Source organism: Oncorhynchus mykiss, chromosome 11 (genome assembly GCF_057628025.1).
Source record: "Oncorhynchus mykiss isolate SJ-2025 chromosome 11, ASM5762802v1, whole genome shotgun sequence".
NCBI classification, from domain to species: Eukaryota; Metazoa; Chordata; class Actinopteri; order Salmoniformes; family Salmonidae; genus Oncorhynchus; species Oncorhynchus mykiss.
The window spans coordinates 69,181,225-69,206,193 of NC_143032.1; the positions used below are offsets into that span (position 1 = coordinate 69,181,225).

Here is a 24,969-nt window from a genome sequence, read left to right on the forward strand (position 1 = left end):
ACAAAATATGTATTCGAACATAAAGTTAATGGCTGTAGAATATAATAAACATTTTAGAATAATGATAATACAGGAAGGCATGCTTTATAGTCCAATATTTATACATGTATCATGGAAATGGGGTGGGGTGGGTGCAAGTGTATAAATTGAACAGTATAATAAGAGTCTGGTAGCAGCTGGGATGAGTGCTAAGGTGCAGAGAATCAGAGCAGATGCATCCTCGTCAAAAGTAGTGCACTACAGTATATAGAGAATAGGGTGTCATTTCTGATGCATCCTGAAGCAGACGGGGAAATCCCCGGCTCCCCAGCGTGACAGTGGGTGCTTATTCCCAATCAACAGTGTATACCTTAAAATACAGATATTGATGGTGAATGAAAGGTTAGGCCAACCTAAAGCCACAATACACGAGTGTCTTACTGCAAGAGGAACTTGAAAAGAATACCAGGAAGATGCAATGCAATGCAGAGACATATGTCATGCTACGCAATTAATATATTTGATTTAAATAGCAAACTTTCGAATGCATAAAAGAGCTGCTTCATTTGGTTCAACTCAAATTATGATAAATGATCAGATCCTTCTCGTTTCCTTTCTTGTGATTTTTGGTGCCAACTGGATTATGTTTTCAAATTCCAATAACAGCCCTCAATGTTGAAAAATTGACTAAATGAATCATCATTCTAAGATCCATGTTGGACTTTATTGTCCCTGTGAACCCTGACAAAGTGCAGGCCACGAAGTGTGACTAGAATGCCATTAAATGAATAAATGGCAACCATTGTCTCTTCCAAGGTTATTATACACTGAGTAACCCAAACATTAGGAACAAATGCGACTCTATGAGGTGTAAAAAGTATTCCACAGGGATGCTGGCCCATGTTGACTCCAATACTTCCCACAGTTGTGTCAAGTTGGCTGGGTGTCCTTTGGGTAGTTGACCATTCTTGATACACACGGGAAACTGTTAAGCGTGAAACAAACCAGTGTGCCTGCTTGACACAAACACAAACCATTGCGCCTGGCACCTACTACCATACCTCATTCAAAGGCACTTAAATATTTTGTCTTTCCCATTCACCCTCTGAATGGCACACATACACAATCCATGTCTCAATTGTCTCAAGGCTTAAAAATCCTTCTTTAACCTGTCTCCTCCCCTTCCTCTACACTGATTGAAGTGGATGTAACAGGTGACATCAATAAGGGATCATAGCTTTCACCTGGATTCACCTGGTCAGTCTCTGCCATGGAAAGAGCAGGTGTTCTTAATGTTTGGTACACTCAGTGGAGTTTTGTTTATTTATATTTACATTTCTTTTAGTATTAAGATGTTTATTTGAAAATCTGTTTAGTTTTTATTTAGTTTGAGTTTTATAAAATATATATACATATTTATATATATACATATATATATATATATATATACATATTTTGTTTTTAAATGATTTAGTTTCAGTGTTAGTTTTGGTGTTAGGGACAGAAAGTAGCCTGGGAGTATAGTTTTTGTGCTCTATATTCATTTTTCAAACGCGCCCAATATCTGCCCAATATCTGCGGTGCTGCTCGTGGCAACGTAATTTCTCTGTGTCTACCTTTAAATTATAAAGTCAATCTCAATGTGACCCTCCAGATTCAAAAGCTTGAAAACCCCAATGAAAACCCCTTTCAACCCCCCCCCAAAAAAATATCTAAAACTAAACATAATTCATGTGTCACGCCCTGACCTTAGAGATCCTTTTTATGTCTCTATTTTGGTTTGGTCAGGCTGTGAGTTGGGGTGGGCATTCTATGTTTTGTGTTCTATGTTTTCTATTTCTATGTGTTTGGCCGGGTGTGGTTCTCAATCAGAGGCAGCTGTCTATCGTTTTCTCTGATTGAGAACCATACTTATGTATCCTTTTCCCACCTGTGGTTTGTGGGTAGTTGTTTTTTTTTTTTTGTGTGTCTGCACCAGACAGAACTGTTTTGGTTTTGTTTGTTGTTTTTCTTATTCGGTGTTCAGTTCTATTAATAAATCATGAACACTTACCACGCTGCACCTTGGTCCTCTTCTTCAAACAGCCGTTACATCATGATGGTTTCAATTTTTATTTTAGTACGTTTTGGAGATAATAGTTTCAGTATAGTTTTAGTTTTTCAAATGGGTTTGTTAAATATTTTATTTCAGTGTATTCAATTGTTCTTTGATGATTCGTTTTCATTTTAATTTCAGTTTTAGTTTACTATAATAACCTTGGTCTCTTCTCACAGGCCCCGTACAGAACAGCTTGAGCCAGCTGAAGCATACAGAAGAAGACAGGCAGGACATAAGGAAACCACAATGTCTACAGGCCTCAACAGATCAATGAGGTCAGTGGATGCAGCTGAGGCGAAGACCATTTGTTTGATGTCTTTGATACCATTCCACTCTTTCCGCTCTGGCCAATATCACAAGCCTGTCCTCCACAATTAAGGTGCCACCAACCTCCTGTGAATGAGGTTCACTTAAACACACCTCCTATTGAAAGGACAGTTAGGACAGCATGCAACTAGGAACAGGTCCGTCTACATGTTGGTCCATGATGATGAATAAACAATGACTGTGGGGATTCGTCTGGGAGATGTCTTTGAACTATAAATCTGTTATATTATTTCTAACTGAAATGATCCACCCACACAGACAGTGTGTTGAAGGTGCAACAGCGCCTCTTCAACCTCATGAGGCTGAAGAAATTTGGCTTGACCCCTAAGGCCCAACGCACACTGCCCTCCAGGACACCTACAGCACCCAATGTCACAGTAAGGCCAAAAAGATTATCAAGGACATCAACCACCCGAGCCACACCCTGTTCACTCTGCTATCATCCAGAAGGCGAGGTCAGTACAGGTGCATCAAAGCAGGGACCCAGAGACTGAAAAACAGCTTCTATCTCAAGGCCATCAGATTGTTAAATAGCCATCACTAACCGGCTACCACCCGGTTATTCAACCCTGCACCGTAGAGGCTGTTAACCTATAGACATGGAATCACTGTTCACTTTAATAATGGAACACTAGTCACTTTAATAATGTTTACACAATCCTTTACTCATCTCATATGTGCATTCGGGAAAGTATTCAGACCCCTTCACTTTTTCCACATTGTATTACGTTACAGCCTTATTCTAAAATGAATTAAATTGAACATTTTCCTCATCAATATTCCATAATGACAATGCAAAAACAGGTTTACACAAACACATTTATTAAAAATAAAAACAGAAATGCCTTATTTACATAAGTATTCAGACCCTTTGCTATGAGGCTCGAAATTGAGCTCAGGTTTCCATTGATCATTCTTGAGATGTTTCTAAAACTTGATTGGAGTACATTTGTGGTAAATTCAATTGATTGGACATAATTTGGAAAGGCACATACCTGTCTATTTAAGGTCCCACAGTTGACTGTGCATGTCAGAGAAAAAACCAAGCCATGAGGTTGAAGGAATTCTCTGTAGAGCTCAGAGAAAGGATTGTGTCGAGGCACAGGGGAAAGGTTCCAAAAAATTGCTGCATTGAAGGTCCCCAAGAACATAGTGTCTGCCAGCATTCTTAAATGGAAAAAGTTTGCAATCACCAAGACTCTTTCTGGAGTTGGCAGCTCGGCCAAACTGAGCAATCAGGAGAAGGGCCTTGGTCAGGGAGGTGACCAAGAACCTGATGGTCACTCTGACAGAGCTCCAGAGTTCCTCTGTGAAGATGGGAGAACCCTCCAGAATTGTATTTGCCAAAAGGCAGCTAAAGACTCTCAGACCATGAGAAACAAGATTCTCTGGTCTGATGAAACCAAGATTAAACTCTTTGGCCTGAATGCCAAGCGTCACGTCTGGAGGAAACCTGGCACCATCTCTACAGTGAAGCATGGTGGTGGCAGCATCATGCTGTGGGGATGTTTCCAGAGGCAGGGACTGGGAGACTAGTCAGGATTGATGAGACTAGTTCAGGACCTCAGTCTGGGGCGAAGCTTCACCTTCCAACAGGACAACGACCCAAAGCACACATTGAAAACAACGCAGGAATGGCTTCAGGACAAGTCTCTGAATGTCCTTGAGTGGCCCAGCCAGAGCCCGGATTTATACCCAATCAAACATCTCTGGAGAGACCTGAAAATTGCTGTGCAGCAACGCTCCCCTTCCAACCTGACAGAGCTTGAGAGGATCTACAGAGAAGAATGGAAGAAACTCCCCAAATCAGCTGTGCCTAGGTTGTAGCTTCATACCAAAGTAGACTCAAGGCCTTAATCGCTGCCAAAGGTGTTTCAACAAAGTACTGAGTAAAGGGTCTGAATACTTATGTAAATGTGTTATTTCAGTTTTTCTATTCGTAATAACTTTGCAAAAATGTCTAAAAAACTGTTTTGCTTTGTCATTATGGAGTTTTTGTGTGTAGATTGATGGCTGTAATGTAACAAAATGTCAATGGGTCTGACTACTTTCCGAATGCACTGTATATACTGTATTCTATTATACTGTATTTTAGTTAATGCCACTGACATTGCTTGTCCTAATATGTATATATTTCTTAATTCCATTCTTTTGATTTAAGATTTGTGTATTGTTGTAAATTGTTAGATACTACTACACTGTTGGAGCTAGGGACACAAGCATTTCGCTACACCCACAATAACATCTGCTAAATATGTGTATGTGATCTGATAACTGCATTACAGTATTGTGCAAAAGGTTGCGTTTTAATCTTTGGAAGATTGTAAGATGGCTCCCTCTTGTGGAGAGTGCTTGCCATTTGCTTCATTGAGCACATCCCTTTTATAAAGGGACAGAAGCAACGTTTTTGACTAGTACTACTGTAGTTGTCACATAAATTCCCCTGTATTTTTTTAAAACTAGGCAAGTCAGTTAAGAACAGATTCTTATTTTCAATGACAGCCTAGGAACAGTAGGTTACTGCCTTGTTCGGGGCAGAATGACAGATTTTTACCTTGTCAGCTCGGGGATTTGATTTTGCAACCTGGTTACTAGTCCATCGCTTTAACCACTAGGCTACCTGCCGTATTAGCAATAAACAGAGACAGAAACTATTCATTATTTATTACATCATCTACCATATTTAATTTTTTATTTCCTTTCTGTGCAAAGCAAATACTTGCTTTAGGCTTTCTACATTGTATAAACTTTTAATCTGTAAATGTGTCAATCATCAAAATGAAACAATGGAATGAAAGTGAGTTAATAGCATCTGTCTAGTGTAACACTAACACACATGGCAGTTAATTGAAAAAGGTAGTTCTTATATGCTACACACCTTACAGCGCTGTAGAAAAATGTCACTGTAAAGCAATTCTCAAAGTGGTTGAAATCTATGAGGAAGAAAGTACTTAAGGGGAATATATATCAGGGTCACCCCTCCACACCTCATTTGATAGCATTTCAATTCTGACCACAGAAGAGCCAACCCTCCAAAACCCCACCCAACTCAGGAGGACTGTTTCTTTTTTAGCATGGGGGGTTTCAGAAAAATCTGGGCTAAAATACAAAATGAAGATTTCAGTGAATGCGCATGGCTCTCACCTAAGAGAGAGAGAGAAGGCTGGAGCAGGAGGATGAGTGTGGGCAGAGGAGTATGAGACCAGCGCCAGGCTTGCCCACAGGGATGGAGGGGAGCCATAGCAGCGGCAGCCTGTTTGTCTTGGAATACCACACTCACTCTGGAGCTCTAAAGAAGACGAGAATCCCCTCAATCTGCTTCCAACCGGAGGGTCAAATGTGTGGTCTGTCAAATGTGTAAATGTCCGACAACATCTCACGTCTCTTGATTCCTGTCCTGACCTGGATGAAGGCGCAATGGCCTGAGAGATGACTGGCTGCGTTCCCTATGGGCCCTGGTCAAAAGTAGTGCACTATATAGGGAATAGGATACTATTTGGGAGGCATAATTGTCTGATTCTGCTCTGTCCCTCCCCACAATAGAATGGATTTTTGTAAAGTTTTAATTACCATTCAACCCCTGCAGGCAGTAGTGTTCCGATTCATAAAACATTGAGGCCTATTACATTTGGCAGATTGTATCTTTGGGTTTCATCCTCCGTGGATGTCACCTTCTCAGCCCTAGAAGAGGTTGCTCAACACTTTGTCCATGATGTAGTGATCCTGTGTGGCTCAGTTGGTTAAGAGCTAAGCTAAATTGTATAGCTTCGGGGGGTTGTGATTCCAATTCATGTAGGGATCACATACCAAAACTACTACAATTTCTTCACTCACTGTACTGTATGTCGCTGTGGGTAAAAGCATATGCTAAGCAGCATATCCTACAGTATGTTAACCCACTGTTCTCTGGGCGCTGATGACGTGGCATGTCAAATTTTTTTAACCATGTAGGCGATTTTTATTTAACCATGTAGGCGAGTTGAGAACAAGTTCTCATTTACAACTGCGACCTGGCCAAGATGGAGCAAAGCAGTGCGACACAAACAACAGTTACACATGGGATTGTCACGTTCTGACCTGTATTTCCTTTGTTTTGTATTTATTTAGTATGGTCAGGGCGTGAGTTGGGTGGGCAGTCTATGTTTGTTTTTCTATGTTTTGGGTTATTTCTATGTTTCGGCCTAGTATGGTTCTCAATCAGAGGCAGGTGTCATTAGTTGTCTCTGATTGAGAATCATACTTAGTTAGCCTGGGTTTCACTGTGTGTTGGTGGGTGATTGTTCCTGTCTCTGTGTTTGTTTGTTCACCAGATAGGCTGTTTAGGTTTTCTTACATTTGTTGTTTTTGTTAGTTATTTCATGTGTAGTGTCTTTATAAATTAAAGAACATGAATAACCACCACGCTGCATTTTGGTCCGCCTCTCCTTCAGATAAAGAAAACCGTTACAGGGATAAACAAACGTACAGTCAATAACACAATAGAAAAGTCTATGTACAGTGTGTGCAAATGTAATAAGAATAGGGAGGCAAGGCAATAAATAGGCCAATAAATAGGCCCCCACACCTCTCTGATTCTCTGATTCACATTTCAGGTTAAGGCAGCCCCCCGCACCTCTCTGATTCTCTGATTCACATTTCAGATTAAGGCAGCCCCCTACACCTCTCTGGTTCTCTGATTCACATTTCAGATTAAGGCAGCCCCCCGCACCTCTCTGATTCTCTGATTCACATTTCAGATTAAGGCAGCCCCCCACACCTCTTTGATTCTCTGATTCACATTTCAGATGAAGGCAGCCCCCTACACCTCTCTGGTTCTCTGATTAACATTTCAGATTAAGGCAGCCCCCTGCACCCCTCTGATTCTCTGATTCACATTTCAGTTGTACAACTGACTAGGTATCCCCCTTTCCCTTTATACAGTAAAATAATTAAACTCTCCCAGTAATAATGGCCTATAGCCACCAACAGAGGGAGATCTGAAGCCACACATTAGCTCCATATAAGGGCTTAAGAACTAACTGGATCCTGTTGACTGCTTGGGCAACGATAACTGAATGACCATCAGTTCAGTGTCCCTCTTTGTCCATTTTATTTATACAGTTTATCATTTTTTTACTGGCACTGAGTTTCCATTCCATAAACACAGGCCTCAAGTTTCTGCAAGATAGTGTTTCCTAATTCTTCTACTGACCATTACAATGAGGAATTATCCCTGAGAAAGAGAGAGAGAGAGAGAGGGGGGGGGGGGGGGGGGGCAGAGAGAGAGAAAGAGAGGGATGAAAGACAGGAATGACGAGTGATTATTTGTCATAATTGTCCCGTCAATTAATTTGTGGGAGGGAAGTCAAGATTACCTGAAGGCGGCAAGTTATTTCTCAACTGTCAGGTCGAATATTCCTCCTGTGGCTTTCTGTTACAGAGAGGTTTAGTACTCTGCTCCAAGGGGACACAAGATCCATACGCATATGTGTTAGGATCACAGCAGTACTGTTCTGACTCCTACTCTACCCTCCAAATGTCTTCAATGTTTTGCTGACACAGCTGATCTATTACCTGGCACTGCTGTTCTAACAGAAACATGATGTAGTTCATTATGCAGCCTGCAGGCTTGGACAAATAAGAGTTCAATCTTCCATTCAGCAGGCTGAAATATGAGCAGGCTTTTTTCTAGACACACTTGGGATTGTCCCTCAGTCTACAGCGACCCCCTGGGAGTGGGGTACCTACGAAGGTTCATGCAGACATTCCTCTATTTTTATTGTAACTGAGATCATAATGGGGTTTACATCATGGGACAGGATATATTTGTAGCAAAAGAGGGCTATTTATGTTCCTCAAGGGTTCATGCTGATATTCAACCCCATTTAAAAGGGAGAATACTAAAACATATAGTAATGAACATGTAAATGATTAGGTCTACAGTACTGGGCATGTATTACATCGGAACATTTCTTGTGAGTCAGAGAAGCATGACATTAAAAGATCCTGGGACACTATCTATTTTATAGATAATTTGACACAAACTAGCCTACTCATGAATGAATGAGGGGGTCTGGGACTCTTTTTTTCTGAACTTGTTTGAACTAAGCTAACTAAATGGATTCAGAATAACAAGCAATATAAGTCTAATTGCTTTGTATATGAGAGCTCTTGGCAGATCTTCAGCACATTGTAAATCACTATGAGTCACAGCCAGGTGCTACACCAATGGCTGACGGAGACTTTGACTGTGTCCCAAATCGCACCCTATTCCCTATATAGTGCACTACTTTTGACCAAAGCCCTATGGTCAAAAGTCAAAAGTAGTGGACTGGTGAGTCTAATTGCTTTGTAAGTGAGAGCTCCGGGCAGATCTTCAGCACATTGTAAATCATTACGAGTCACAACCAGGTGCTACACCAATGGCTGTTGGAGACTTTGACTGTGTCCCAAATCGCACCCTATTCCCTATATTTTGGACACATCCCTTGTGCTTAGCAACATCCCTTCATAGTAACTGTAAGTAGAGAACACACACACACTGTAGAACATATTGTTATGACAATGGGACTGATCTGCCACTTCACAGCCATATTCATAAAGCAGGACCACTATTTTGATTTATTTATTTAACCAGGCAAGTCTGTTAAGAACAAATTCTTATTTTCAATAACGGCCTAGTAACAGTGGGTTAACTACCTTGTTCAGGGGCAGAATGACAGATTTTGACCATGGCAGCTCGGGGATTCGATCCACCAACCTTTCAGTTACTGGCCCAACGCTCTAACTACTAGGCTACCTGCCGCCCCTACTATAAAAACAAACGAATGTTGAACAGTTCTTAACAACTCCAACTGTGAGAGAGAGAGAGAGAGAGAGAGAGAGAGTGTGTGTGTGAGAGGGAAAGAGGCCTCAAGGGATTTTTATTTTAAGTGTGTTGGAATATACTCCCAATTAAATATCATTCTGACATTTAATTTATGTGCGTTTTGGTAATTGTTCATGATTTCTTGTTTTCTTAATCAGAAGAACCAAGAAGTGTAGAATCAACTGACATATTGCTAACAAAGCATCTGGATGTCGGAGAGCTGTGCTCAGGCTTGATATTCCCATCGCAGATAGCATTCTGGGAGGCAATTGTTATATCAGCTTTGCCTGAGCCATGATTCTAGATTAAACTATTAAGCAAAGCACAAAAGGTTAAACAACAGAACAATTTATTACAGTGATATCTGTTGATAGATGCTCATATCTCAAACTACACGTTAGCCCATTCTTTTTGATTACACAGACATTCACTCAAACTATGACACCAATTTCTCCAACATGCTAGGTTATTCAACCAACCAAGCCACGCAGACAGTCAATATATGTTAGAGCCAGCTAAAATAATTGTTTACGTAAGGGCAAAGCTACCATTCTAATTTCCTCTCACACACTAAACAATCCCATTACCATATGTAATGTTTATGGTGTATTTCTAGAAAGCTAACTGTTTCACTTCCCTGCTCCATCTGGCATGGGGAAAAGTGTAATGTTGTAAATGATCAAAATGTGCATGTTCCTCTTGTGGAGCCCACCACCCCCCAGGCTGAGAATAGAATTTAGAGAGAAAATGTACTTTGTATTATTTACTCATAAATTGAACTACATGGTATAATAACCAGTGTTGGGGAAGCTACTCTGAAATGATAGTTCACCAAGCTACCAATTACTTCACACTGGAAGAAAAGTTACACTAAAGCTATCCTTAAGAAAAATACAGTTTAACTATAGTTATTTTGAAAAAGTAGTTCACTACATCCAAACTACTTTGTGAAAGACTATCATACATCAATCTGAAATGTAATTATGAGCACGAGCACAGGCACAAAACATCACATACACTACCGTTCAAAAGTTTGGAGTCACTTAGAAATGTCCTTGTTTTTGAAAGAAAAGCACAATTTTTTGTCCATTAAAATAACATCAAATTGATCAGAAATACAGTGTAGACATTTTTGATGTCATAAATGAGTCCTCAACTGTCAGCTTCATTAAATAGTACCCGCAAAACACCAGTCTCAATATCTACAGGGAAAAGGCCATATCTCAGACTGGCCAATAAAAAAATAAGATTAAGATGGGCATAAGAACACAAACACTGGACAGAGGAACTCTGCCTAGAAGGCCAGCATCCCAGAGTCGCCTCTTCACTGTTGACATTGAGACTGGTGTTTTGCGGGTACTATTTAATGAAGCTGTCAGTTGAGGACTTGTGAGGCATCTGTTTCTCAAACCAGACACTCTAATGTACTTGTCCTCTTGCACAGTGGTGCACCGGGGCCTCCCACTCCTCTTTCTATTCTGGTTAGAGACAGTTTGCGCTGTTCTGTGAAGGGAGTAGAACACAGCTTTGTATGAGATCTTCAGTTTCTTGGCAATTTCTCGCATGGAATAGCCTTCATTTCTCAGAACAAGAATAGACTGACAAGTTTCAGAAGAAAGTTCTTTGTTTCTGGCCATTTTGAGCCTGTATTTGCCTCCCACAAATGCTGATGCTCCAGATACTCAACTAGTCTAAAGAAGGCCAGCTGTATTGCTTCTTTAATCAGGACAACAGTTTTCAGCTGTGCTAACATAAATGCAAAAGGGTTTTCTAATGATCAATAAGCCTTTTAAAATGATAAACTTGGATTAGCTAACACAACGTGCCATTGAAACACAGAAGCGATGGTTGGTTAAAACGGGCCTCTGTACGCTGTGGTAAACCGTGGGGTGTTGGGTTGAGCGTACAGAGATTGACACAGAGACAGGGAGGCTTTAGTCCGCAAAAACAACTTTACTAAGAAAAATCACTGAGGTTTGGCTCGGTCCTTCTTCTCTCCTTTCGCTTGGTGTCGGTCTCTCCCCGTTCTCCGTTGCGGTGTGCCCCTGTGCTCCTTTCATTTGGCCTCCACGTCTGGTTGGCACTTTCCTCTAATTACCTCCACTTAGAGCTGTCAATGTTGGTGTGCCCAGCTCCCGTATTCCCAGCAGAGGGAGCCAACGTTGCCTCACGTACCTCCCCTCTATTACCATCCCCCGGGGTATACCTCCTGGGATACCGCAACGCCTATGTAGATATTCCATACAAAATCAGCCGTTTCCAGCTATAATAGTCATTTACAACATTAACAATTCCTACACTGTATTTCTGATCAATTTGATGTTATTTCAATGAACAGAAAATGTGCTTTTCTTTCAAAAACAAGGACATTTCTAAGTGATTCCAAATTTTTGAACTGTAGTGTACATCATTTTTGTCCCGTGCGAATCTGCCAACAGATTACAAATGGTTAGAACAAATCACTTTGGTGTCATATGTTAACAGAATGTATAATATAGCCTATTAAACACATGTATCAAGTGAGAATTAGACAGGTCTGATGCCTTCTTCAACCAAATGTTATTTTGCCATAAAAGCAGCTTGTAGTTCCAGTAGTTAGCTAGACCACTACATTGCTAAACGGGTAATTATCTAGCGAAAACACTACCTAGATATGAATGTTGCTCAACTACCACCAAGCTACTGTAGAATGTAGTTAAACTACTAGTAGAACTACATCTAGTTCACTACTCCCCAACACTGACAATAACACACAAAGACATACTAGTGAATGTTAACTTTCTGAAATAATGTATAATCATAATTGACATATAATAGGAAATAATCCAAATAAGATGAAGTCAATGATACATTTGACCATAAACCACACTACAGTAATGTACAGGGCAACATTTCAAGTTGAAGTATACATTTGTGATGAAATGGTGAAGTGTTTTGAATTTAAACTTAATTTCATGAGTGGTCTATGATATGGTCTACATTTAGTTCATGACTGGTCTATGGTATAGCCTGCATGTAGTTTATGACTTGGCTATGGTATAGCCTACATACAGTAAGGTCATTTTTCATTTGTGGTACCTGCAAATCATCTCTGTGTCATGTGCACTCTTCACTGCTGCCTATGGAAATTATACATCATGCCCTTTCATGATTACAGCTACTGATTCTGTTAATGTTTTTAAAGACCACCTATAACTTTGTCCTGTTCCAAAGAGATGCAGCCAAGATGGAAAAGTACATATGTAATGTGCTGAATGTTAATTTCAGATGGAAAAAACTATAAAGCTGTCTTTTTTTCATAAATATATCAAGATAAAGCAACCAGGCGGCTGGAGTTCAAAGCTGTTTTGGAAGGCGAAGGTAGAGTAGACATGGAGACTAATCACTGTGCAGAGCAGAGCAGCCCTGCAGATGTGATGTGAGGAGAAGTAGACCTCTCAGTGTAGCTACCTCTCAGGGATGAAAACTGAAACAAGAGAAAACATGGTGTGCATCCCAAATTGCATCCTATTCTCTATTTAGTACACAGCCTCCCTGGTTAAAAGTAGTGCACTAAATATGTAATAGGGTGCAATTTGAGACACATACATGGATCTAAATCAGCACTAATTTATAGAAAAAGGAAATATATGCAAAGTAAGTTACGGATGAATGAGACTGCACATCGAACTACTGCCATAAAAATGCCTTTTTTTGTCTTCACTTTTAGTACGAGTATTAGGTTTAGTATCAATAAAGATGTAAGATGGCTCTGCTCACCCCATTATGCAACAGCTGTTGGTGGTTTCTCTGTTGGAAGATTGTTTAGGAAATTCCCTTAAAATTGTTGACATGCAAAGCTGCGGAACACATTAGAGCAATAACTGAACTTTATGATGTCAACATGGGGTAGGCTGCTTGAAAGTAATGAATTTCCTCATGTGGCTACTGTGCTCTCTGGACAAAACATAGAAGACCTATAGGAGATTATAAACATGTCTTCTACAAAGTCAAAGTGTCAAAGTGTCTGCTGTGTCCCTGAACACAAAAAGTCATATTGCAAAATGTGAAGAAATTCTTTTATCTAGTGTGTAAAATGAACATGCCTACTTGGAATACATTACTTTTTGAAAAATAAAAGATTTCAGATTCCACAATACAAAAGTGATCCTTGAATTCTATCACCTGCTATGTAATATGCTACAGCTATCAGAATTTAGTTTTGCCTACATTGCCTCAACATACCCAGTCCTTTTCAGATCAGTGGTCATTGAAGACAACACACACTCAGGTGTGCTAGACTCAAGTCAGATCTCAAGTCAGCGTAAACAGATCTGGGACCAGGCTATTACATTTGCACACATTTACATAAATAGAATCTCCCATCAACATCATACCATCTGACACTGCAGCTGCAAAGGAATTATTCAGATTTTCATTGCTGTAGTTTAGACAGGATTGATGCATTTTTCACTGAGAAATTATTCAGTCTCGTATTTTTACCCAAATATTTGAACAAGTCCGTCTGGAATTTTGGGGGTGGTTGGTCATACTGGTGACAAATATAGAAGAGCTTCCAAAAATAAAATGACTGGGTTGACATTGGCATCACCACACTTTACTCAGAGGTGCTTATTTGCATTTGCCTTGCCCAGTGCTCGGTGACAGTGAGGAAAATAATCACTGAGAGATTGTTACAGGTAACTTCATGTTGAAAGCTGACAAAGAGGAGTTCTATAAATGAATCAAACTTCACAGTGCTAATGTTTTACTTCACGAGGATACAGATTCTTCAGAGCCAACCATTTTAACTTCAACTGGAGGGGTGGAGTGTGTAGCTTACACTGACCTAATGTTTTATATTTTTACTGCTAATATTTTATTCCCTGTAAATGACATGGCAATGTAACAATCTTTCATGTATGTCGGGAATCCTATCGTGTGAGAGAGCAGAAACAGGACGGAATGAAGGAATATGGTTACTGGAACAACAAACCTACCATGACATCATACTCTTAAACTGAACGGCTATTACTCAAAAACACATGGCAGTTGGTGCAGTGAGTTTGCTTCAACATCCCCCTTCTCGCTGTGAACCATCTCAAATGCTAGCCTCATGTTTGAGAGAAACACCTCCCGTGTTTTAACAGAGGGTCATTCGTTGCTGTCTGCTTGAGCAAATGCAGAAGTTTAAATGCATGATTAGATGCTTCTGAGAACAACAAGGAAACATTTAAAACTATTACAAGTCCAGAAAAGAAAGTGCCTTGGAGGCCTGAGTTGGTCAAAAGTAGTGAGATTAATATGAATGATCTGCCAAATTGACTCCATTCCAAGAATTCTACGCCTGGCCCAAAATGCAGCCTGTATTAACCTATTCCTCCCATGTTAGAATGCTGTAGACAATCCCAGGAAAACAACATCAGAATAGCTGTTTGAAACTAGGATACAGATACTATCTATTACATATCTATTACATTGTGTTTGTATGACAATGTTTTGGATTGTGCAACATGGTTCTGGTGAGAGGTTTGCATGCCAGATGGGCAAAGCAGAGTACACAGCGGAGAGCAGACCACCTCTGTTGAAGCTTCATTGTTCATTGGAACATGTATATTGTATACGGTCGGTTCATGGCTGTAAAAAGGTGTTGTTCAACTGCAAGAAAAGAACACCAAAAGCTTATTGGGCGGCAGGTAGACTGGGCCAGTAACCCAAAGGCCGCAGGTTCGAATCCTAGAGTTGACAAGGTGAAACATGTGTCTATTTTCCCTTAGAGCAAGGCACTTAATCTTAATTGCTTCAAGGTTGCCATTTAAAATGGCTGGCTGTGAGGGGGAGGCTTGCAACCTGAAGAACACCATCATCATGTTGTGGGGGTGCTTTGCTGCAGGAGGGACTGGTGCACTTCACAAAATAGATAGCATCATGAGGTAGGAAAATTATGTGGATATATTGAAGCAACATCTCAAGACATCAGTCAGGAAGTTAAAGCTTGGTTGCAAATGGGTCTTCCAAATGGACAATGACCCCAAGCATACCTTCCAAAGTTAGGGCAAAATGGTGAAATGACAACAAAGTCAAGGTATTGGAGTGGCCATCACAAAGCCCTGACCTCAATTAGTATTTGGTCGCATTGCCTTTACATTTTTCAACTTGGGTCAAACGTTTCAGGTAGCCTTCCACAAACTTCCCACAATAAGTTGGGAGAATTTTGGCCCATTCCTCCTGACAGAGCTGGTGTAACTGAGTCAGGTCTGTAGGCCTCCTTGCTTGCACACGCTTTTTCAGTTCTGCCCACAACATTTCTATGGGATTGAGTGTATGTAAACTTCTGACCCATTAGGAATGTGATGAAAAAAAAATAAAAGCTGAACTAAATAATTCTCTCTACTATTATTCTGACATTTCACATTCTAAAAATAAGGTGGTGATCCTAACTGACCTAACAGGGAATTTTTACTACGATTAAATGTCAGGGATTGTGAAAAACTGAGTTTAAATGTATTTGGCTAAGGTGTATGTAAACTTCCGACTTCAACTGTATGTGTTTTAATACACACTTGAACATTTGTGAAAAAACGAAATATATGAGCACCAAATTAATAACCAACATTTATTTGAAATGTAAGTACTGTGGAAGTCATGTGCATGATTTACCGTTCAGCATGATTCCCTCTCTTGTCTCACATGTCTTGGTGTAGTTTATTTTACGGCTGCTTATATCATGGATGGGTGCCTACTCCAAACACCTAAAATGACCCTTTTATGTTGTTGGTTACTGATGGGGCTCCATAAAACAAGAGAATACAGCTATACCATTAAACACAAAGAATGTTTTTTACTGGAGTTCGAGGAATGGTTTTGATGTCTTTGAAGGCCCTTACGTGGATGAAGAACAGAGAACTAACTGCCTTACTTTTAAAAACCTGCAGGCTCAGCCATGGTAAAGAAAAGAGAAAACACTCTTCGGTTACAACGACCCATTTGCTGCCAAAAAAAGTCTAAATAACACTTTATGGTTTCCTCCAGTTAATGTAAGGGCGTGGAGTTGCATCCTGACAACAACAGATAGTAATTACCATAAGGCTACAGATGTGGCGAGGAGGGCAGATTGTCTCCCAAATGTGCAGCCTGGGCACCTCTCTAAACGGAACAATTCCATACCATGAAAAATACATTCTTCCCCAGCCGTTTATTTCTTTCACAGCGGACGGATCTGTAAGACTCATCCAACCCTTAGCGTGAAGATAACATTTACATTTGAGTAATTTAGCAGACGCCCTTATCCAGAGCGACTTACAATAGAGCGCATGCATTTCCATACTTTTATTTTCTTGTTTTTATATTGACAGTGTAGTGCGTATGTGTAAAGACGTTATGTTATTGTTCCAGTGTTGAGTGGAATGACCTCGCCCATTTTAAAACCTTGTGCACCACGGGAAACATGCCAAATCTGCACAATCTTCTGCAAACAAATAATTTCATTTTGACAATTGATTAGACAGTGTTTCTTTATTCCCTCAGCATTTCACTCTCAACATGAGTTGTTAATGATGTATATCTCAATTGATTTTGTATAATATACACAACATACCAGGCGCCCAACAGCCTGTGAAACCACAGAAACCACACTAACATTCAGTTAGTGGAAGAGACAAGAATCTGTATACTTTGAAAAACAAGGTCTCAAGAAAATAAATCAAAACAGCACGCATGAGAGATCAATTCTTTCTATAAATATGGAGATGTAAAAATGGATCCACCAAGAACAACTCCAATCTGTTTGACAGCCAAGACAGTCCTGCATGCCATGATGAAGACTGACTTTGAACTCCCACAAGTTATTCTCTGGCATAGGATCTCCTGTTTCTGTCTTTACAGCATCAGATAACGTGCATCACATCATATTAAAGTTGACTGAACGTTAAGACTTCACACTTATTTTAAGATAGACTGCTAGGCTACTCTTAAGAGCAGTGTCAATGCTAAAAGTCTCTTCATACATAGCTGCCAGCGATAACTGAGGTCCTCCTCATGAAGTGGAACTAATTATACGGAAGCTGTAGATCCCTGACAATTAAGTCAGCATGAGCATTAAAACGAAAGTTCAGTATGTTAACCCATTGCGTACATGATGCCTACAGTATGTGTGAGGGCTCAGGTTTGTGTCAGCGTGTAAGATGAGATAATGACTTTACCATCCCGTGGGGAAATGTTGTTTATGGCCCTGTGAATACTTTCACAAAACGGCAAACACACAAGCCTCAGGTCGCCACGGAGCAGAGCCCTTCGGAAGGTCTAGATTGTACCACGGTCTACATATACACTACCTATCAGAAGTACTCACCCCACTTGGATTTCTTCACATTTTATTGTGTTACAAAGTGGGATGAAAATGTATTTAATTGTCATTTGTCAACACTACACAAAACACTCTGTAATGTCAAAGTGAAAGATTTTTTTTTACAAGATTAATGACAAATAAAACACTAATATACAGTACCTTCATTAGATAAGAATTCACCAATACATGTTAGAAACACCTTTAGCAGCAATTACAGCTGCATGTCTTATTAGGTAAGTCTCTAAGAGCTTTGCACACCTGGACTGTGCAATGTTTGCCCTTTATTTTTTTCTGTCAAGGTGTTGGGGATCATGGCATGAAAGCAATTTCCAAGTATTGCAATAGATTTTAAAGCACATTTAAGTCCAAATTGTAACTTGGCCACTCACTGGAACGTTCACTGTCTTCTTGGCAAGCAACCAATGTAGATTTGGCCTTGTGTTGTAGGTTATTGTCCTGCTGAAATGTGAATTCTTCTCCCAGCCATTGAACTATGTAGCCATTTTAAAATCAACAATGGCCTCGTGGTGACATCCCTGTGCAGTTTCATTCCTGTCCTGCAGCTCAGTTCAAAAGGATGACTGTACCTTTGATGTGTCTGGGTGGTTTAATACATCATCCACAGCATAATTCTTAACTTGAACATTCTAAAGAGATATTCAATGTCTGATTTGTTATTGTTGCCCATCTACCAATCACTGCCATTTTTTGAGGCTTTCGAAAAGCTCCCTGGTCTTTGTAGTTGAATCTTTGCTTGAAATGCAATAATTGAGTGAAGGACCTTATATGCTGTATGTATGGGGGACAGAGGAAGGGGTAGTCATTCAAAAATCATGCCAACCCCTATTATTTTACAGAGTGAGGGAGTCCATGTAAATTATTTTGATTTGTTAAGTCAAATGTTCCTCTCCCTGCGGGCGGCGCTCGGCGGTCGTCGTCGTCGGTCTACTAGCTGCCACCGATCCTTTTTCCTTTTCTTTTGGTTATGTCTGTTTTGTGTTTCACCTGGTTTCATTTTGGTTAATTAGGGGGGGTATTTATCTCGACATTTCCTTTGGGGTTTTGTGCGGGATTATTTTTCGTTTGACACTCAGTGAGTTTGGGTTTCGTTTTCATTAGTTCATGTTTAGCAGGTGGTTTTTCCCTGGAGTGTGTCTGAGTGGGGTTTCGTGGCTACTGCTGTAGTCCGGTGTCCTGTTATTTTTGAGCTGGTTGAATAAAACGCCCTTTTCTTCTCCTTGGGGAGATCTGAAAGTTACTCCTGAACTAATTTAGGTTTGCCTAAGCAAAGGGGTGAATATTTATGCAAAGACTATGCTTTATTTATAATTTGTTTTGTACATTTTTTTTAGAATTTTCTTTTCAATTTGGCATTATGGAGTATTTTGTGTAGATCAATGACAAAATAAATCACAATTAAATCTATTTCAATCCCACTTTGTAATGCAACAATATGAAAAAAATCCAAGATGGGTGATATCCACAGTATGCTTAAATCTTAGAACTGAAAAAATCTCAAGCTGTACAAGCATAGCCAAGAATTCTCATCATGTGCAAATAGTTTGGAGGTTTGAAAATCATTATAGACATTACACGCAGGAAGCTGATATTCCAAAAAATAAACTGTATAGTACTGTGCCATGTATGTGGTTGTCACGCCCTGACCTTAGAGATCATTTTATGTCTCTATTTTGGTTTGGTCAGGGCATGAGTTGGGGTGGGCATTCTATGTTGTGGGTTCTATGTTTTCTATTTCTGTGTGTTTGGCCAGGTGTGGTTCTCAATCAGTGGCAGCTGTCTATCGTTGTCTCTGATTGAGAACCATACTTAGGTAGCCTTTTCCCACCTGTGTGGTGTGGGTAGTTGTTTTCTGTTTCGTGTCTTTCTGCACCAGACAGAACTGTTTCGGTTTCGTTCGTTCTCTTCGTTGTTTTTTTTGTTAATCAGTGTTCAGTTCAGATAATAAAGATGAACACGTATCACGCTGCACCTTGGTCCTCCACTCCTTCCAACAGCCGTTACAGTGCTTTCCCATTTTATTACTGTGTTGTATAAGCTGTGGGTATCATTGAAATACTAGCCACACCTGATACTTCATTCCAGCTTTAACTGCTTGAGAGCAAGCAGTACTGGGAGTAATATCTCCACAAAAATAGTATAGGTCACACAATCTGAAATGGAAAGAGCATTCCAGACAACATATCATTGTTTTCTATATTTATGTAAAATGTGTATGTACATAACGGGCAGCAATGCACTGCAGCCATAAAAAAAAATCTGTAATTTAATGTGACAGTGCTAAGATGTACCATCAATACTGAACAAAACAATTAAAAATACAGATTTGTTAAGCAACTATATGCACTTTCAAAGTTGTCACAAACTTAATAAACATCAATCTGGAGGGACAGCAATTGAAGACTGCATTAACAAAAAACAATAAGAAAATGTTTGGTCAAATATTATCTGACATCATATACAAATACAAGGGATTTATTTAATTATTCTATACCAGAGTGGCCACTCAAGAGACTGTCGTACAATTGAATTGAAACACCGAACAATGCATGCATTATAACATACAGAGTTTGGCACACAGTACAATTAATATACTGTACCATTAGGCAAAAGGTATTTTCACTCAGATGATGCAGTTGATGTTCTGGAATTGATTGGATTGACATTTGTATATATTTGTTAAAGTCAAAGAAAATGTCAAACAAATGAGGCAACTGAAAAGAGGACGACATTCTTAATATCAACTGTAGTGCAGTCATTATTTTGATGAGACAATCAGGTGAAGGCACGCTATCATAATATCATCAATAAGTTATTCAATGACCCTATCCATGCCTCCTCTATAATGTGGCTTTTAAAGCTAAAATACCAGTTATCATTGATTCTGTATAATCTATTCAATGTGATCTAATTGATGATTCTATTATCTACTTATCCATGTTCAGAGCAAGAGAAGCAAGTCCATCCACTTCAGCAGAACTCACTGAATTGTGGTATTTTTACTGCACATTCAGGGAGTGTGTAACACAAGTATCTACATACACGAAGTGGAAATGGTTTCAATAGAGGAGGAAGAGGGTGCAGTGTCATTAACTTTTTCAGATAACTGGAAACCACTATCGCAGGAGGTCTCAATGATCACAACGCTCCACTGCAAAATGGATGGTGGAAAAATGTAAAGCAGGACTGTAAATATAGAAAGATATACAGTTTATATAGATATATGAACAAAAACAAAATGTGGATTGTTGGTTGTGCAAGTTCTTGTGTACGATGAGATGCTTCTAAAAAAGTTGGGTCTGATTATTTAAAGACATTCTCGAAAGCTGGACACTTGTGTGTCTTGAGTTTCTTGATGGCCTTTTTGAACTCTTTGCTGGACTTGTCCCACTTGTGGATGCCCGTCAGGAGGAACTGGGTGTCCACCTTGCGCCCCATGATCAGGTAAGTGTTGCCCAAGTTATCCAGCTGCTGGCAAGGGCAGTCGGCTCCATTCTTCAGGTACAGAACCAGCTTTTTTAGGTCATTCTTCTTTAGGTTTCCCAGTTTCAATGGCTTCTTCCTCTTCTGCAGAATTACCTTGCGGTCCATGCCTTCCCGTCTCACCTCCTTGATCTTGGTCCTGATAGCTAAGATCAAAAGAGACATCAAAAGAAAGAAGGTGGTTGTTAAAAACAATAATATATGGGCACAGACATCAGTTCAACGTCTATTTTTATTTACATTTGGTTGAGTTGTCAAGTAACGTGAATTCAACAAAAAAGATCACCATGACATTGGATTTAGGTTAAAAGTTGTGTGAAAGACAAAATTCCCTTACGTTGATGACTTTTTACAAATCCAATCAATTTTTCACGTTGATTCAACATTATCACATAGATTTTTTTGTTATTGAAATGACAATGCTGATTCAACCAGTTCTTGCCTAGTGGGATGCGCCTTTAGAAAGTATTCATACCCCTTGACTTATTTCACATTTTCTTGTGTTAAAGCCTGAATTCAACATTGATTAAGTATATTTTCTCACCCATCTAAACACAATAATCCATCATGACAAAATGAACGTGTTTTTAGACATTTTAGCAAATGTATTGAAAACGAAATACAGAAATATCTAATTTACATAAGTATTCACACCCCCTATTACTGCTTTGAGTCGTCTGTATCAGCTTTGCACATCTGGATTTGGTGATTTTCTCCCATTCTTCCTTGCAGATTTTCTCAAGCTCTGTTAAGTTAGATGGGGACAGCAGTCTTCAAGTCTTTCGACAGATTTTCAATGGGATTCAAGTCTGAGCTATGGCTGGGCCACTCAAGGACTTTCACATTCTTGATCTGAAGCCATTTCAGTGTTGCATTGGCTCTATGTTCGGGGTCATTGTCCTGTTGGAGGTCATTTACACTATGAAGCAGGTTCTCGTCAAGACTTTGCTTGTATTTTGCTCCATTCATTGTTCCCTCTATCCTTACCAGTCTCCCAGTCCCTGCCGCTGAAAAGCATCCCCATAGCATGCTGCCACCACCATTGGGATGGTGTTAAAGGGGTGATGAGCTGTGCCTGGTTTTCTCCAGACATAGCGAAGAGTTACATTTTTGTCTCATCAGACAACATAATATTTTGCCTTACGATCTCAGAGTCATGTGCCTTTTTCTCAGGAGTTGCTTCCATCTGGCCACTCTACCATAAAGCCCAGATTGGTGAAGTGCTGTAGAGACTTCTCCTTCTGGCAGGTTCTCCCATCTCAGCCAAGGAACTCTGTAGTTCTGTCAGAATGGTCATTGGGCTGTTGGTCACCTCCCTGACCAAGGTCCTTCTTGCCAGATGCTCAGTTTGGTTGGATGGGCAGAACTAGGGAGAGTCTGGATAGTTCCATATCTTCTTCAATTTCCAAATGATGGAGACCACTGTTCTCTTTCAACACTCTAGAAATTATTTTATACCATTACCCAGATAGAATTGTGATGAGCCTTATATCTCGGATATCTAAGGACAGTTCCTTGGACTTCATGATATAGTTTCTACTCTGACATGCAGTGTCAACTGTGGGACCTTATATAGACAGGTGTGTTTCCTTCTAAATCATGTCCAAACAATTGAATTGGCCATAGGTGGACTCCATTCAAGTTATAATGACACCGCAAGGATGCTCAAAGGAAATTGGATGCACCAGAGCTCAATTTGGAGTCTCATAGCAAAGGGGTGTGAATACTTACAGTATGTAAATGAGACATTTCTGTATTTCATTTTCAATATATTTGCTAAACTGCAGTGTTCCTCAAAATGCTTACTATCGTGCTCTGAGCACACAATTTGGAGCATGGGAGCGTCGGAGTCCAAATCAAAGTATGCGAAGCGAAGCATAGAGGGCTCCGTTTGTACATATTTTGAAGCATGCGTCAATGCAAGCTTCAATGGAAAGTATGCAAAGAAACATGACTCGACCACATAAAAATTACATTTTTTTTTCAATCAATGGTGGCAGTTATTTGAGCTGAAACGAGAGAAAATACACTCCAACTTCGGAATGAAACGATGCTTATTCACATATCGTATGTTGCTTGACTACAATATTTTGTCTTGATACATTAATAAATACATGCAGTGTTAATTGTGGCATGTTTACCTGCCTACATACTTTAGATTGCAAGCCCATAATGAATAAATAGGTTTATCTAGTACTGTTATCTAGCCAGATAGCCACAAAGAATTGTTAGCTACCTACCCACGAAGAATTGACATCTAACTTTAAAAATATTATTATTAGGTCATTTTTGCCTGTTAAATATCTGGTGAGCTAGATAATTATGATTCACATATAGCTAGCTGATAGTTATGAAGTAAAATGGTTGCTTGTGTATATCTTGTTTCATTTCTACTGCCATTGTTGTTCTGGCTGGAAGATGGTTCAGTGAAGTCCATAGTAAGTCAATAGGGCTAACCGGCTAGCTATCTAGCCACAAAGAATTGGTGGATACCCACAAAATAAATTACATCTACCTTGGATAACATTGGTTTTAGGTCATCTTTGCCTGTTTAACTAGCTAGATTATTACAATTCACATATCTAGCTGATAATTATGAAGTAAAAAGTTTGCTTTGTGTATATGTTGGAAGAAGGTTCAGTGAATGGCGAGGTGAAGCGTGAGGTAATACAATAGGGGGAACATGAGATTGTAGAGCACGGTAGTATGCATATTGAGAAACACCCATGAATTAACTTTGTCATCATGGGGTATTGTGTGTACTGTAGATGGGTGAGAAAAACAGATAAATGTAATCCATTTTGAAATCAGGCTTTAACACTACAAAATGTGGAATAAGTCAAGGGGTATGAATTCTTTATGAAGGCACTGTGTGTTGCGGTAAATATGTAGCTCGTGGGCAAGTTCAGCATGTTGTATCATATCTATGGTTAGCCTGAGGAAGTGTGCGGAGTAAACAAGTATCGTAACGAATTTGGGCAATATTCTGGATGCTATTATGATCGAGTATTTTTTTATTATCCTTGATCGGGGAAAAAAATGGCTAGTTTGCCTGTCTGTAGAGAGAAGGGTGGGCTGTACACTGTACGCTGCTCTGATTGGATAGAGTGATGCAGTATTTCTCCATCTACTCGCTTCATAATTGGACACAATCACTTTTTCCTGCATGTTTTCGGTCTGATCATTTAGATTGCTGCTGCCTGCTACTATATGAATCACATGGCAAGGACAATTGTTATCAAGCAATCAATGTGCATAATATCTAACTAGTGGGGCAAGGGCAGGGAAAACAGATGAAATGCTGATGTGCAATCTGACTTAGTGCCAGGAAATTTGGCTGTCCGCTGCACGTTAAGGACACAGACATACATAAATACACACACACACACACACACACACACACACACACACACACACACACACACACACACACACACACACACACACACAGACACACACACACACACACACACACACACACACACACACACACACACACACACACACACACACACACACACACACACACACACACACACACACACACAACAAAAAAAAACGGAAGTGTTTTAATATGACTAAATAGATTTTGGCAAAATACTACCCTGCATGTTCTCACTGCTAAAAATCAACAGATTTTTCACACACACACCCTTCCCCGGAGCAGCGTGGGGAGGTGTGTGTGTGTGTATGTGTGTGTGTGTGTGTGTGTGTGTGTGAAAAATCTGTTGATTTTTTGCAGTGAGAACATGCAGGGTAGTATTTTGCCAAAATCTATTTAGTCATATTAAAACACTTCCGTTTTTTTTTCTGATCACGAGTATCAACCGATCCGACTGTCAATTTACAGATACGATTAAGAATACGAGTCGGCACACCCCTACTGAGGAC

General features: G+C 39.8%; 1 protein-coding gene across 1 annotated transcript in view; it reads right to left on the reverse strand.

Annotated features, from left to right (window-relative positions):
* Positions 1–19,779: 19,779 nt before the first annotated feature.
* The window catches only part of LOC110536277 (secreted frizzled-related protein 1), a 34,768-nt gene continuing 29,578 nt past the window's right edge, over positions 19,780–24,969 (reverse strand). Inside the window, exon 3 of the mRNA XM_021621974.3 lies at positions 19,780–21,224. Coding sequence (XP_021477649.1) covers positions 20,899–21,224 — 326 coding nt within the window. The 3' untranslated portion in view covers positions 19,780–20,898. The remainder of the gene's footprint in view (positions 21,225–24,969) is intronic.